Genomic DNA, 14,795 nt, shown 5'->3' on the forward strand with positions numbered 1-14,795 from the left:
GAGGAGCTCTTCGGCCACTGGGAGAAGGCGATTGAGGAAGATTCTTGCGATGACTTTCCCTGTGGCAGGCAGCAGGGAAACTCCTCTAATTACCGCAATCGGACTTGTCACCTTTCTTGAAGATGGTCACAATTACGGCGTCTCTGAGATCCCCTGGCATGCTCTCCTCCTTCCAGATAAGAGAAATGAGTTCATGAATTCGCGCCAGTAGTGCTTCTCCGCCATGCTTTAGTGTATCGGCGGGGATTCCATCTGCTCCTGAGGCCTTGTTGTTCCTCAATTGTCGGATGGCCTTTTCAACCTCATGCCGGGCTGGGGTTGTGCTGAGATGGTGGCAGATAGCATGCTGTGGGATGGAGTTGAAGACACTCGCGTCAAAGACAGAGTCGCGGTTAAGGAGATCTTCGAAGTGCTCCTTCCAGCGGGCACTGACTGCCTCTCTGTCTTTGATGAGTACCTCTCCATTCTTGGCCCGTAGTGGGGTAGGGCCTTGGGTGCTTGGGCCGTAGATGGTCTTGACTGCACTGAAGAATCCACGCACGTTGTGGTTGTTGGCTAGCTGCTGGATCTCCTGCGCGTTCTCCACCCACCATCTGTTCTTTAGGTCGCGAGTTTTTTGTTGGACCTCAGCCATCAGGCTTCTGTAGAGCTGCTTTCTTGCTCTCGAGTTCTGTTGCCGTTTCCAGATCAGGAATGCCTTGCGCTTGCAGCTTATTAGCTCCTGGATCTCCTGGTCGTTCTCTTCGAACCAGTCTTGGTGTTTCCTGGTCGAGTGCCCGAGCGTCTCTTCACAGGTGCTGATTATGGAGGCCTTGAGTGCAGACCAGGTGCTGTGGGCACTCTGTCTCTGCACCACTGGGAGTCGTCAGGTTGTTTGTGATGCGCAGGCTGAATAGGGCTTTCTTAGCGGGGTTTTTGAGTGCTCCAGTGTTAATTTTCCTGCAGCATTGTTTCTGTTGCCGCCGCTGTTTTGGGGCTACATGGATGGAGATGACAGAGTGGATTAGGCGATGGTCTGTCCAGCAGTCGTCAGCTCCTGTCATGGCGCGGGTGATGCGATGTCCTTGCGGTCCCTCGCTTGGCGGATGACGTAGTCCAGCAGATGCCAGTGCTTGGAGCGAGGGTGCTGCCATGAAGCCTTGTACTTGTCTCTCTGACGGAACAAGGTGTTGGTTATAACAAGGCCATGTTCTAAGCATTTCGACAGGAGGAGGGTACTGTTGGAGTTGGCTTTCCCTACCCCCTCTCTGCCGATCACACCTCCCCAGAGGTCTGTGTCCTTTCCAACTCTGGCGTTAAAGTCGCCAAGGAGGATCAGCTTGTCGCCCATTGGGACTCGGGACAGGGATATTGTTCGAGGCTGGAGTAGAATTCCTCTTTGGTCTCTTCTGTGGCTTCCAGTGTTGGGGCGTACGCACTGATGACCGTAGCGCACTGGTTCCGGTCTAGGGTGAGCCGAAGAGTCATGAGGCGCTCGTTTATACTGTTAGGAGAGTCTGAGACGCCCAACCAGTTCATTTTTTATGGCGAAGCCTACCCCATGGAGGCGGCGTTCTTCTTCAGGTTTGCCTTTCCAGAAGAAGGTGTAGCCACCGCCTTGCTCCTTGAGCTGGCCTTCCCCTGCCCGCCGGGTCTCACTTAGGGCGGTGGTGTCAATGTCGAAACGTCTGCGCTCCCGGGCAATGATAGCAGTACAGCGTTCCAGTCTGTCACTGTTGGGGTTGTCCATGAGGATCCTGACGTTCCAGGTCCCGAACTTCATTTTAAAGGGTGGACGATGCCTGTGCGTGAATTCTTTTAACGTGGGGTGGCCATTGCACACCAGCTACCACACGGGCTTGACAGAGCAAAGTCTTGGTCCAATGGCAAGGGGATCCAAGACGATTGGAGACCAGGTTCTGCTACAACAGCCTAGATCACACACACACAAACATAATGCTACTGTCCTCCCTCCTTCCCGCAGGTCCTCTCTGCCTGGGTTTCGTAGGATGCATTATGGTCCTCCCGACCTCGCTGTTGGCCCGTGCTGCACCTTCCCTGGGCCCCGACCCCACTGCTGGTCCATGCTGCGCCACTCCTGGGCCTTGACCTCGCTCCTGGGTCCCGGCCTCGCTCCTGGGTCCCGGCCTCGGACATGAATTATGTTGTCTCTCACAGGATCAAATTAGCACTGATATTCTCGCGATCCCTGGCCCCGAGCGCCACTCGTGATCCACTAGTCTAGCGGAGAAGCGTAGTCTTGACGGCAGAGAGGTCTGGGAATTTGGGAGCTACGTTTAAGTGAAGAGCCAGTGCTCACTGAGAACAAAGAACAGGCATGGTCGGGGGATGGGCCGTGGGCTCAGGTAACTTTAACCTTGCAGCTTGAACTTGCAGTTAGGGATAAAATGCACCCACTATTAGAGCCAGGGGAACTTAAACAGTAGAAGAGAAGAGTCTGGGGGGTGGGGAAGAGCAAAGGATGGCAACGGATGGCAAAGGAGCTCCCTAGGGAGCTGCCAGCACAGGAGCCATCTTGAAATGGCTCCCTACATTGCCAAGTCTAATCCCACTCTTCTGCTCGCTCCCCATACCTTTTAATATCCCACCCAGTCTATACCCACTCTCCTGCCCACTCCCCATACCCTGTGATATTCCTCTTTTACAACAATCTAGCTAATCCCCTTTTAAAATGAATTAATGGGCTCTACTTCAACAAGGGTTTGTGGCAGTGAATTCACATTCTAAACACCCGCTGCTCCAGAGTGGGGACTTGACCTAACTTAACTCATCCAGAGATGACCAATTTAGGAATGTACAGGACTGACAAAGACCACTACAGTCCATCTGGCCAGCCTCAAAATGTCCTTCTGATTGAAAGGCTGCCGATACTGTCAAAAGCAGAATGGATCATGAATTTGTCAATAACTTCAGTATTGAGCCCATCAACACTAGTGAGCCTGGATCACTAATCAGCCTGGCAATCTGAAAACTGTACAGAGGCCACTTTTGCAGGACCCAAATGAAGCACAACTTCCCCGGAGAAGAAAGGAATTAAATTGACACTAACTGGGCAGATCTCTCAGAGAGCACACTCAGGTCCGGCCATGATGCTGCATCTTCTGATGGGCTTCCCGGTACCTAGGAAAGAGAGCAGATATTAGCAGACCATAGGGGGAGTTCCACTAGGTTCATTCTCGTACCAACTGTATACACACATGCTCTGTAGAGGCACGAGAGCATAAAAAAGTCAAGGTGGGTAATTTTGACTTTAAATGATAGTGTAAAATGAGTAGTATCGGAAGTCAACGGAAACGAAGATAAGGAGAGGTGTTTAACAGGTTGCCGAGTCAAAAGTCAAAATTATCCCCAAGGACGAGAAGAGGCCCTTTTCTTATTGAAGCTCATTCCTCAAAAACTCCAACTCTACAGCATGGTATCCAGCTGCTTTTCTTGTGCCCCTAAAATCTGTGTCTCAGCTTCCTAGCCGAGCAAGTTAATGCAAACACTTCTCACCCTTTATCTGAAGGAGTTCCTTCAGGTATCTGATGTAAATTTCTTATTTGTTTACTATCTTCGCTCTGGGCTGTATAGATTGTGTTTTTAAAAAAAATTTCCCCATTGTTCATCCCTTTAAACTTGGAATCATTCTTGTTGCTCTCCTCTGTACCCCCTCCGGCGCTAGTACGTCCCTTTTATAGTATGGAGATTTTAGGGGGTGAAGCTTTTGCTCAATGCTGAAGGTGCAAGGTGTAGACAAATTTGTAAATAGTGCTCCAAATGGGATTGGACAGTGCATTGTACAGACCCAGCACCACCTCAGTAGAATATCTATCTTTTAAATTACCTCCAGACATTGACAGTGACGAGTCCACTATTACCCACTGGTCCCTTCCTGTGTCGACCTGCACTAATTCTATTCCATTGATTAAAGAACATCTCAAAACTATTTTTCCTACCCCACTCAGACAACCACCAGCTATTCTCTCCCAACAGGGTGGGTGGGATCATCTGGGATGAGGGGTTGTCTGTATTCACCATCAATGCTGCTCTGGGATTGTCCAGCGCCAGGCACCAATTCAGGGGCGAGCCAAAGGGATTGTTTCTCTTCCCACGTTGCACTTCCTCCCTATCTTTTGGCACTGTCATCAGAACTGACTGAGCAGAGACTGGAAGCACAGACAGCAGGCAACTCCATGACAATCCCTCCAATCACCAATTAATAGCAGAGTGACACTACTTATGGTCTAATAACAGGCTCGAGGAGCTGAATGACCTACTCCTGTTCCTAATGTTTCTATAATGCTCATTTTATTCAGCAAGAGGCTGATCTCACCTGTGGTTGGTGGGGTTGCTGTAGCTGTGCATTCTCAGAGGAACAGAAAGATGGTAATATATCAAGGGGCATCTTTTTCATAATGAGGACCACTTGATTAGGATTCTCCCGCAGTTTGGCAACCAGGTTATGCAACGTCCACCCAACCTAGCGGCACAGGAAAAAACAAGAATAAAAAGTCTCCAAGTTGGAAGCTCATTATTACAAGGACTGTTAGAAGAAAGTTTCTCTTTAGTGCCAATGCCAATAAATATGGTGAGAGGCTTTAGGAGACCAGCTGTGACGAAGAAGTGTTTCAGCAGCTCTGCAGTAGCATGCTGCATCATCGTTGAGCAACATGCTGGTGCAGTGAGGGTTTGTACTCACGATTCCCCATCTCAGTCAGACGGTTTGGTGGGGGTAAAGAGGCTGAGGTGCCCAGGAGATCCTAGATGCTTCCTTGCTGGGATGACAGCAGTCATGCACATGCTCAGAAACAGGATCGGCAGCTGGCTGGGAGCATCTCTCCTGCCCCTCCCCCGTTTGGGTGGGGAATGGTGCACAGTATTTGAAGAGAGGAAGAAACTACTTTTGGACCAATAATTAGTGACGAAGTTTGACAATCACTGACAAAGAAACAAAAACAAAATTAAGAATAAAGAAACACAGAACAACAAAATAACCTCGAGGGGAAAGATCGCTACCCATACTGCGGCAAACAAGAGTTTTCGAGTTTACACCAAATCACTCCAACTTAAATCAATACTGGATTTTCCTCAACTCTCCTTAAGGTGCTGACTCTCGCTGGTGTTGGGATTGCATGAGCGGCTGTACCTAGTCCAAGTCATTATTATTTGTGTGACTCCCCCCCAAAAAACTGTGGGTCAAGTGAAATTTTCAAGACTGAGATGGATAGTTTTGTGAGGTAAGCGTATTGAGGGATAGGGAGCAGAGGTGGTAAATGGAGTCGAGGTACAGATCAGCTATGATCTTAATGAATGACGGAACAGGCTTGAGAGGCTAAAAGGCCTAGTCCTGTTCCTAATGTTCCAACGAGTGTCTGCAGGACACCCAATCATGCAGCCAAGCTCAACCTGTGCCCACCCAACATCTGCACATGATCACTTTCCAGCCAATGTCACTGGATAGAGATCCAGAGAGGGAACCACTGGCTCTCTGGTCTGTATGGCTCAGAACCATACTGACACCTCGGCAGCTGTCAAACGATAGATTTCTTTACAAATTTACAGCATTAATTGAACTTGGTTCAATATCCGGAGTTCAATAAAAGGGCTGTATGATAAATATTGAGGGACAATACAGAAGAAAACAAATAAAAACTTCAGAAGGAAAGCAAAAAGGAGATTAGGAAGGTCGAGAGTGTATAAAACAAAGACAGCTGCTCAACCTAAAGGGAAAAATTAAGGGCTTTTATAAGCACACAAGAAATAAAAGGATAACCAGAGAAGGGGCCACCTTGTACTTAAAAGGAAAATAAAGACAGAGATGCTTAACAAGAATCTCTCCGCTATATTGCAAAGGAAGGTGATGGTGGGACAGCAGGACCTAAGGAGGGTGCGAGAGAGACACAACTGGAGAAAAATATTCAAAAAGAAACTGTTCAAAAAAAGTTGATGGGACTGAAAGTTGAAAAGGTCAGCAGGTCCTGACAGTATCACCCCAGAATACTGAGGGAAGTTTGGGGACAGGGGAAAGATGGAGAGGCACGAACCATAATTATCAAAAAATCTTTGGACGTGGGAATTGTGCCAAAAGACTGGAGGGTGGAAAAGGTTACGCCCGTTTGGGAAAGGGATGAGCCAAGAAACTATAGACACTTAGGGGGTGAAATTGGGTATCTTGGGGTGGTACCTTTTAAAAGTTTGGAAAATTAGCGCCAGGTGCTATGTTTTTCTAACTGTAAAAAAATTGGGTTTTCTCGCTCCAAGAGGGAGGTGGAGCGAGAAATCAAGTGCTCCACTTCCCTCTTAGAGCGCGATCGACACCAGGAGGGGCGGTGAGTTTTGCAGAGCTGCACACAAGAAATAAAAGCTCTGCGTTGGAAGGCTCCTTCCCTCCCTTAAAGGCAAGGGCCATTGCTGCAGGCTCTGCAAAAGAAAGGACACCTACTTGGACTACCAAGGGAGCGGCAAATCCGCGCAATCAGCCTGGCACTCACTCAGAGTGCCAGGCTGATCGATCATGGGCAGGAACCCGCAAAAAAAAGATCAAAAAATGTAAGTTTTTTTTTACTTACCTCGGCCACCTCGCCTTTAAGCATCACCGCAAAGCGGACGGTCGCCCGATGCACATCCCCTGAAGTTGTCATTGTTTTCGCCTGGCGAAGCTTCGGGGGGCAGAAATTAATTTTGGGTCCAGGGCGATGCGCAGTCGGATGACGTCACGATCTCCAGCTGCAGGCGGGCGTGGCAATAGGGGTTACCGCTGACGCAAACCGGCAGGTGATTTTCGCGGGCGGCAGTAACATTGCTGCACCCGGGTGGCAAGACCGTAGCGCCCCGTTATCGCCCCCCGGAGGCGATAATGGGAGGCGCTAAGGCACCCAATTTTTAGCCCATAGTCTTAACTCAGTTGGGTTCACAGGATGAAATTAGTAAACACTTGGAGAGGCATGGACTAATCTGGAACAGTCAGCATGGAGTTGTACAGGGCAGGTTGTGCTTGACCAATTGAATTTTTTGTGGAAATCAGAGTGTATAAAGGGAATGTGGTTGTCTATATGGATTTTCAGAAGTGAAAATTAAGGTACATGAGGAGTAATATTTGTGAGACTGCTCCCAGTGTGGCGCATCACTAGATGGGAGCATGGGTCAGAGACAGGGTTAGAACACTATAGGGCCAATTCTGTGACCGGTGTTCCTGTGTAGCTTTCAGTCCCATCCTGGGAGTGAGCCTTTCAAAATTACCTCTATGGTATTAAAGGTAATAAGGCTGAATGGATAGAGGGGTAGCGAAGGGTCAGCTTCAGTTAAAGAGCTAGCATTGGCACAGATGAGATAGGCCATATGGCCACCTTGTGTGCTGTAATTTCTATTGATCTCCCATACCTTTCAAACCCCCTGCATTGTCAGACACCCAATATACACCATCCCGATACAACTCCCGATCCGTACACCATCCCAATACAACTGCCGATCCATACACCCCCCCCAAACTCCCGATCCGTACACCACCCCAACTCCCGATCCGTACACCACCCCAACTCCCGATCCGTACACCACCCCAACTCCCGATCCGTACACCACCCCAACTCCCGATCCGTACACCACCCCAACTCCCGATCCGTACACCACCCCAACTCCCGATCCGTACACCACCCCAACTCCCGATCCGTACACCACCCCAACTCCCGATCCGTACACCACCCCAACTCCCGATCTGTACACCACCCCAACTCCCGATCCGTACACCCAAACTCCCGATCCGTACACCACCCCAACTCCCGATCCGTACACCACCCCAACTCCCGATCTGTACACCACCCCAACTCCCGATCCGTACACCACCCCAACTCCCGATCTGTACACCACCCCAACTCCCGATCCGTACACCCCAACTCCCGATCCGTACACCACCCCAACTCCCGATCCGTACACCCCAACTCCCGATCCGCACACCACCCCAACATCCCCCAACTCCCGATCCGCACACCACCCCAACTCCCGATCCATACACCACCCCAACTCCCGATCCATACACACCACCCCAACTCCCAATCCATACACACTCCCCCAACTCCCGATCCATACACACACCCCCAACTCCCGATCCATACACACCAACCCCAACTCCCGATCCGCACACCACCCCAACTCCCGATCCATACACACCACCCCAACTCCCGATCCATACACACTCCCCCAACTCCCGATCCATACACACACCCCCAACTCCCGATCCATACGCACCAACCCCAACTCCCGATCCGCACACCACCCCAACTCCCGATCCATACACACCACCCCAACTCCCGATCCATACACACTCCCCCAACTCCCGATCCATACACACACCCCCAACTCCCGATCCATACGCACCAACCCCAACTCCCGATCCGCACACCACCCCAACTCCCAATCCATACACCACCCCAACTCCCGATCCGCACACCACCCCAACTCCCGATCCGCACACCACCCCAACTCCCGATCCATACACCACCCCAACTCCCGATCCATACACACCACCCCAACTCCCGATCCATACACACTCCCCCAACTCCCGATCCATACACACACCCCCAACTCCCGATCCATACACACTCCCCCAACTCCTGATCCATACACACACCCACAACTCCCGATCCATACACACCAACCCCAACTCCCGATCCGCACACCACCCCAACTCCCGATCCATACACACCACCCCAACTCCCAATCCATACACCACCCCAACTCCCGATCCGTACACCACCCGAACTCCCAATCCGCACACCACCCCAACACCCCCCAACTCCCGATCCGCACACCACCCCAACTCCCGATCCGCACACCACCCCAACTCCCGATCCATACACCACCCCAACTCCTGATCCATACACACCACCCCAACTCCCGATCCATACACACCAACCCCAACTCCCGATCCGCACACCACCCCAACTCCCGATCCATACACCACCCCAACTCCCGATCCATACACCACCCCAACTCCCGATCCATACACCACCCCAACACCCGATCCATACACCACCCCAACTCCCGATCCATACACCACCCCAACTCCCGATCCATACTCACCCACCCCAACTCCCGATCCATACACCACCCCAACTCCCGATCCATACACCACCCCAACTCCCGATCCATACACCACCCCAACTCCCGATCCATACACCCCCCCAACTCCCGATCTGTACACCCCCCCCAACTCCTGATCCATACACACCCCATCATCCAACACCCAATCTATACCATATTTAAATCACCTAATACAGATTGTCTGATAATACTTACCACAACCATATCATTCACCTGGACCACCTCATCTCCTGGCCGAATCTTCTGAGAGCGGTAAGCTGGAGACTGAAGAACAGGGGAAAAAAAGCAAAACTTGCATTTATATAGCATCTTTCACGACCTTAGGATGTCCCAAAATGCTTTACTGCCAATCAAGTATAAGTGAAGGCAAGTTCATAAAAATACTCAATCATGGACAATCCACCCCAGGAATATGCACCAGAGCCACTGGGGGAGGTGAACAATTTCCCTGAATTATAAATTGGAACAGTTGTGATTGCAATTGTGTCACATGAACTCACAGCCCATCTTTCAGGTTAGACTGCAACACTCCCCTCTCCCAGTCAGCACCATAAAAACAAGAGATCAAAACCAAATGCTTTCGAATGTAATTCAGGGACTATTTTGGAATCTCCAATAACCCATCCTCCAACTTCCAAGCAATTCTGCAGCAATTCCCTCACTTCACTATGGCGCAGGCAGGTAGTGCAGGAGTCCCCTGTGGCCATCCCCCTCTCAAATAGATATACCACTTTGGATACTGATGGGGGGGATGGCTTACCAGGGGAAGGCAGCAGCAGCCAACTTCCTGCCACCAGGGGTGGTTCTGCTGCACAGGACGGGAGGAAAAAGAGTGGGAGAGCTATAGTGATAGGGGATTCTATTGTAAGGGGAATAGATAGGCGTTTCTGCGGCCGCAAACAAGACTCCAGGATGGTGTGTTGCCTCCCTGGTGCAAGGGTCAAGGATGTCTCAGAGCGGCTGCAGAACATTTTGGAAGGGGAGGGTGAACAGCCAGTTGTCGTGGTGCATATAGGTACCAACGATATAGGTAAAAACCGGGATGAGGTCCTAAAAGCTGAATACAGGGAGTTAGGAGGTAAATTTAAAAATAGGACCTCAAAGGTAGTAATTTCAGGATTGCTACCAGTGCCACGTGCTAGTCGGAGTAGAAATAGAAGGATGTTTCAGATGAATATGTGGCTAGAGGAATGGTGTAAGGGGGAGGGATTCAAATTACTGGGACACTGGAACCGGTTCTGGGGGAGGTGGGACCAATACAAAACGGACGGTTTGCACCTGGGCAAGGCCGGGACCGATGTCCTAGGGGGAGTGTTTGCTAGTGCTCTGGGGGAGGGTTTAAACTAAAATGGCAGGGGGTTGGGAACCTGAGTGGGGAGACAGAGGAAAGGGAAACAAGGATAAAAGCAAAAGACAGGAAGGAGAAAGGCAAAAGTGGCAGACAGAGAAATCAAGGGTTTAAATCAAACATGGCCACAGTAAATAATAATTCTAAAAGATGTAAGAGCGTTAAAAAAACAAGCCTGAAGGCTTTGTGTCTTAATGCGAAAAGCATTCGGAATAAGGTGGATGAATTAGCTGCGCAAATAGAGGTAAACGAATATGATATGATTGGGATTACGGAAACATGGCTCCAGGGTGGCCAAGGCTGGGACTCAACATCCAGGGGTATTCAATATTCAGGAAAGATAGGCAAAAAGGAAAAGGAGGTGGGGTAGCATTGCTGGTTAAAGAGGGGATTAACATAATTGTAAGGAAGGATATTAGCTCTGATGATGTGGAATCTGTATGGGTAGAACTGAGAAATACCAAGGGGCAGAAAACATTAGTGGGAGTGGTATATAGACCTCCAAACAGTAATGCGGAGGTTGGGAATGGCATTAAAAGGGAAATTAGAAAAGCGTGCAATAAGGGCACAGCAGTTATCATGGGTGACTTTAATCTACATATAGATTGGGCTAACCAAATTAATAACAATACTGTGCAGGAGGAATTCCTGGAGTGTATACGGGATGGTTTCCTGGACCAATATGTCGACGAACCAACCAGAGATCAGGCCATCTTAGACTGGGTATTATGTAATGAGAAAGGATTAATTAGCAATCTTGTTCTGCGAGGCCCCTTGGGTCGGAGCGATCATAATGTGATCGAATTCTTCATTAAGATGGAGAGTGAAGTAGTTGACTCAGAGACTAGGGTCCTGAATTTAAATAAAGGAAACTACGATGGTATGAGGCGCGAGTTGGGTAGGATTGATTGGGGAATGTCACTCAAAGGGTTGACGGTGGATAGGCAATGGCAAACATTCAAAGATCGCATGGATGAACTACAGAATTTGTTCATCCAGATTGGCATAAAAATAAAACAAAAAAGGTGACTCAACCTTGGCTAACAAGGGAAATTAGGGATAGCATAAGATCCAAGGAGACGACATATAAATTGGCCAGAAAAAGCAGTAAACCTGAGGATTGGGAGCAGTTTAGGATTCAACAAAGGAGGACAAAGGGATTAATTAAGAGGGGGGAAATACAGTATGAGAGTAAGCTTGCAGGGAACATAAAAACTGACTGAAAAAGCTTTTATAGATATGTGAAGAGAAAAAGATTGGTGAAGTCAAGCGTAGGTCCCTTGCAGTCAGAATCAGGGGAATTTATAATGGGGAACAAAGAAATGGCAGGCCAATTAAATACATACTTTGGTTCTGTCTTCACAAAGGAGGACACAAATAACCGCCCAGAGATGTCGGTGAACATAGGGTCTAATGAAAGGGAGGAACTGATAGAAATCAGTATTTGTAGGGAAATGGTGTTAGATAAATTGACGGGATTGAAGGCCGATAAATCCCCAGGGCCTGATAATCTACATCCTAGGGTACTTAAGAAAGTGGCCCTAGAAATAGTAGATGCATTGCTGGTCATCTTTCAAAATTCGATAGACTCTGGAACAGTACCCATGGATTGGCGGGTAGCTAATGTTACCCCACTATTCAAAAAAGGTGGTAGAGAGAAAACGGGGAAGTACAGACTGTCATCGGTAGTGGGGAAAATGCTAGAGTCCATTATAAAAGATGTAATAGCAGAGCACTTGGAAAACAGTGACCGGATCGGACAAAGTCAACATGGATTTACAAAAGGTAAATCGTGCTTGACTAATCTACTGGAATTTTTTGAGGATGTAACTGGTAAAATAGATACGGGAGAACCAGTGGATGTGGTGTATTTGGACTTTCAGAAGGCTTTCGATAAGGTCCCGCATAAGAGATTAGCGTGTAAAGTTAAGGCACATGGGATTGGGGGGGCATGGTATTGACTTGGATAGAAAACTGGTTGGCAGACAGAAAGCAAAGAATTGGAATAAACAGCTCTTTTTCTGAGTGGTAGGCAGTGACTAGTGGGGTACCGCAGGGATCGGTCCTTGGACCCCAGCTATTCACAATATATATTAATGATCTGGACGAGGGAACTAGATGTAATATCTCCAAGTTTGCAGACGACACAAAGCTGGGTGGGCGTGTGTGCGGTGAGGAGGATGCCGAGAAACTCCAGTATGATTTGGACAGGTTGGGTGATTGAGCAGAAGTATGGCAGATGCAATATAACGTGGATAAAAAATTTTTTATTTTTTATTCATTGATGGGATGTGGGCGTCGCTGGCTAGGCCTGCATTTAGTGCCCATCCCTAATTGCTCTTGAGAAGATGGTGGTGAGCCGCCTTCTTGAACCGCTGCAGTCCATATGGTGTAGGTACACCCACAATGCTGTTAGGAAGGGAGTTCCAGGATTTTGGCCCAGCGACAGTGAAGGAACGGCGATACAGGTCCAAGTCAGGATGGTGTGTGGCTTGGAGGGGAACTTGTAGGTGGTGATGTTCCCATGCTTCTGCTGCCCTTGTCCTTCTAAGTGGTAGAGGTCGCGGGTTTGGAAGGTGCTGTTGAAGGAGCTTTGGCGAGTTGCTGCAGTGCATCTTGTAGATGGTACACACTGCAGCCACAGTGCGCCAGTGGTGGAGGGAGTGAATGTTGAAGGTGGTGGATGGAGTGCCAATCAAGCGGGCTGCTTTATCCTGAACTAGCTGGGGAGCCCCGCGTTGCGAGGGCAATTTTGGGGCGCTTGGTCTCCCTGCCCGTGTGTCCCCCCTCTCCCTGTCATGTCCTCTCCCTGTCCTATCCCTCCCTCCCCTCCCCTCCTCTCCCTCCCTTCCCCTGTCTCCCTCCCCTCGCCCACCCCCGCTCCCCCACTCCCCTCTGTCCCTCTCTCCGGCCCCTCCCCCTGCCTAGCGCCTGAGGTCCGGAGCTGAGGTCCCCCGCGTATGGCGCGGCTGAAGGACGGCTGCTGTGGGCGGGCGGGCGGGCGGCGCATGCGCGGTCAGTGGGCAATTTTGGGGCGCTTGGTCTCCCTGCCCGTGTGTCCCCCCTCTCCCTGTCATGTCCTCTCCCTGTCCTATCCCTCCCTCCCCTCCTCTCCCGCTCCCCCACTCCCCTCTGTCCCTCTCTCCGGCCCCTCCCCCTGCCGAGCGCCTGAGGTCCCCCGCATATCGCGCGGCTGATGGACGGCCGCTGTGGGCGGGCGGCGCATGCGCGGTCAGTGCGGGCGGCGCATGCGCGGTCAGTGCGGGCGGCGCGAGCGCCCTGCGATTTCCCGAGGCTCGCCCCCCCCCCCCGCAATTTCCCGAGGCTCTTCCTCCCCCCCCCGCGATTTCCCGAGGCTCTCCCCCCCGCGATTTCCCGAGGCTCTCCCCCCCGCGATTTCCCGAGGCTCTCCCCCTCCCCGCGATTTCCCGAGGCTTTACCCCCCCCCCGCGATTTCCCGAGGCTCTCCCCCCCCCCCATTAAATTGTTATTTAATTCCCTAACACATCATTAAAATATTTACCTTAGTTCCCTAACACACAGAAAGTGTGGGGGAAAAATTGTTATTTAATTCCCTAACACATCATTAAAATATTTACCTTAGTTCCCTAACACACAGAAAGTGTGGGGGAAAAAATTGTCAAAAATCAAGATGGCGGCCACTCACCTCGGTTCAGAAGGATAAGGCCCGCCCACACACGCGGTCGACCGGTCAGGTCACCGAAGCGTAGGATTGGTCAATCATCGAGTCACTCGACACTCAACTGTAGGAAGGAACCCGCCGTCCGATTGGTCGACCTCGACGTCACACGGTCGCTAATGAGATGCTAATGAGCGGAATGCTGAACGTTTTTCGGATACCGCGGGCGGGATTTTTGTCCGGCCAAAACGTAAATACGCCTATGACCGGTCCGGAATCGCAAGCTTTCTTTTGAGGCGACGCGCGCGTCGGTACGCTCTGTAACTTTCAAACGTATAGAGAACGGACAGACAGACATCGGGACAGACAGAAGAGCCGCTTTAGATGGTGTCGAGCTTCTTGTGTGTTGTTGGAGCTGCACTCATCCAGGCAAGTGGAGAGTATTCCATCACACTCCTGACTTGTGCCTTGTGGAAAGGCTTTGGGGAGTCAGGAGGTGAGACACTCGCCACAGAATTCCCAGCCTCTGGCCTGCTCTTGTAGCCACAGTATTTATATGGCTGGTCCAGTTCAGTTTCTGATCAATGGTAACCCCCAGGATGTTGATAGTGGGGGATTCAGCGATGGTAATGCCATTGAATGTCAACTTTGGTGTCAAAAACAAGAAGGCAGATTATTATCTGAATGGCAATAGATTGGGAGAAGGGGAAGTGCAACGAGACCTGGGCG

General features: G+C 50.3%; 1 protein-coding gene across 1 annotated transcript in view; it reads right to left on the reverse strand.

The window, feature by feature from the left end:
- LOC147103276 (connector enhancer of kinase suppressor of ras 1-like) overlaps window positions 1-14,795 on the reverse strand; it is a 99,035-nt gene that overhangs the window by 53,964 nt on the left and 30,276 nt on the right. Inside the window, exons 8-10 of the mRNA XM_085962739.1 lie at window positions 9,274-9,342; window positions 4,316-4,462; window positions 3,050-3,120 (exon numbers count right to left, since the gene is read on the reverse strand). Of these exons, the coding sequence (XP_085818865.1) occupies window positions 3,050-3,120; window positions 4,316-4,462; window positions 9,274-9,342 (287 nt within the window). The remainder of the gene's footprint in view (window positions 1-3,049; window positions 3,121-4,315; window positions 4,463-9,273; window positions 9,343-14,795) is intronic.

Source organism: Somniosus microcephalus, chromosome 20 (assembly GCF_052327205.1).
Source record: "Somniosus microcephalus isolate GS21.2 chromosome 20, FLI_Smic_1.0, whole genome shotgun sequence".
In the NCBI taxonomy this organism is placed as follows: Eukaryota; Metazoa; Chordata; class Chondrichthyes; order Squaliformes; family Somniosidae; genus Somniosus; species Somniosus microcephalus.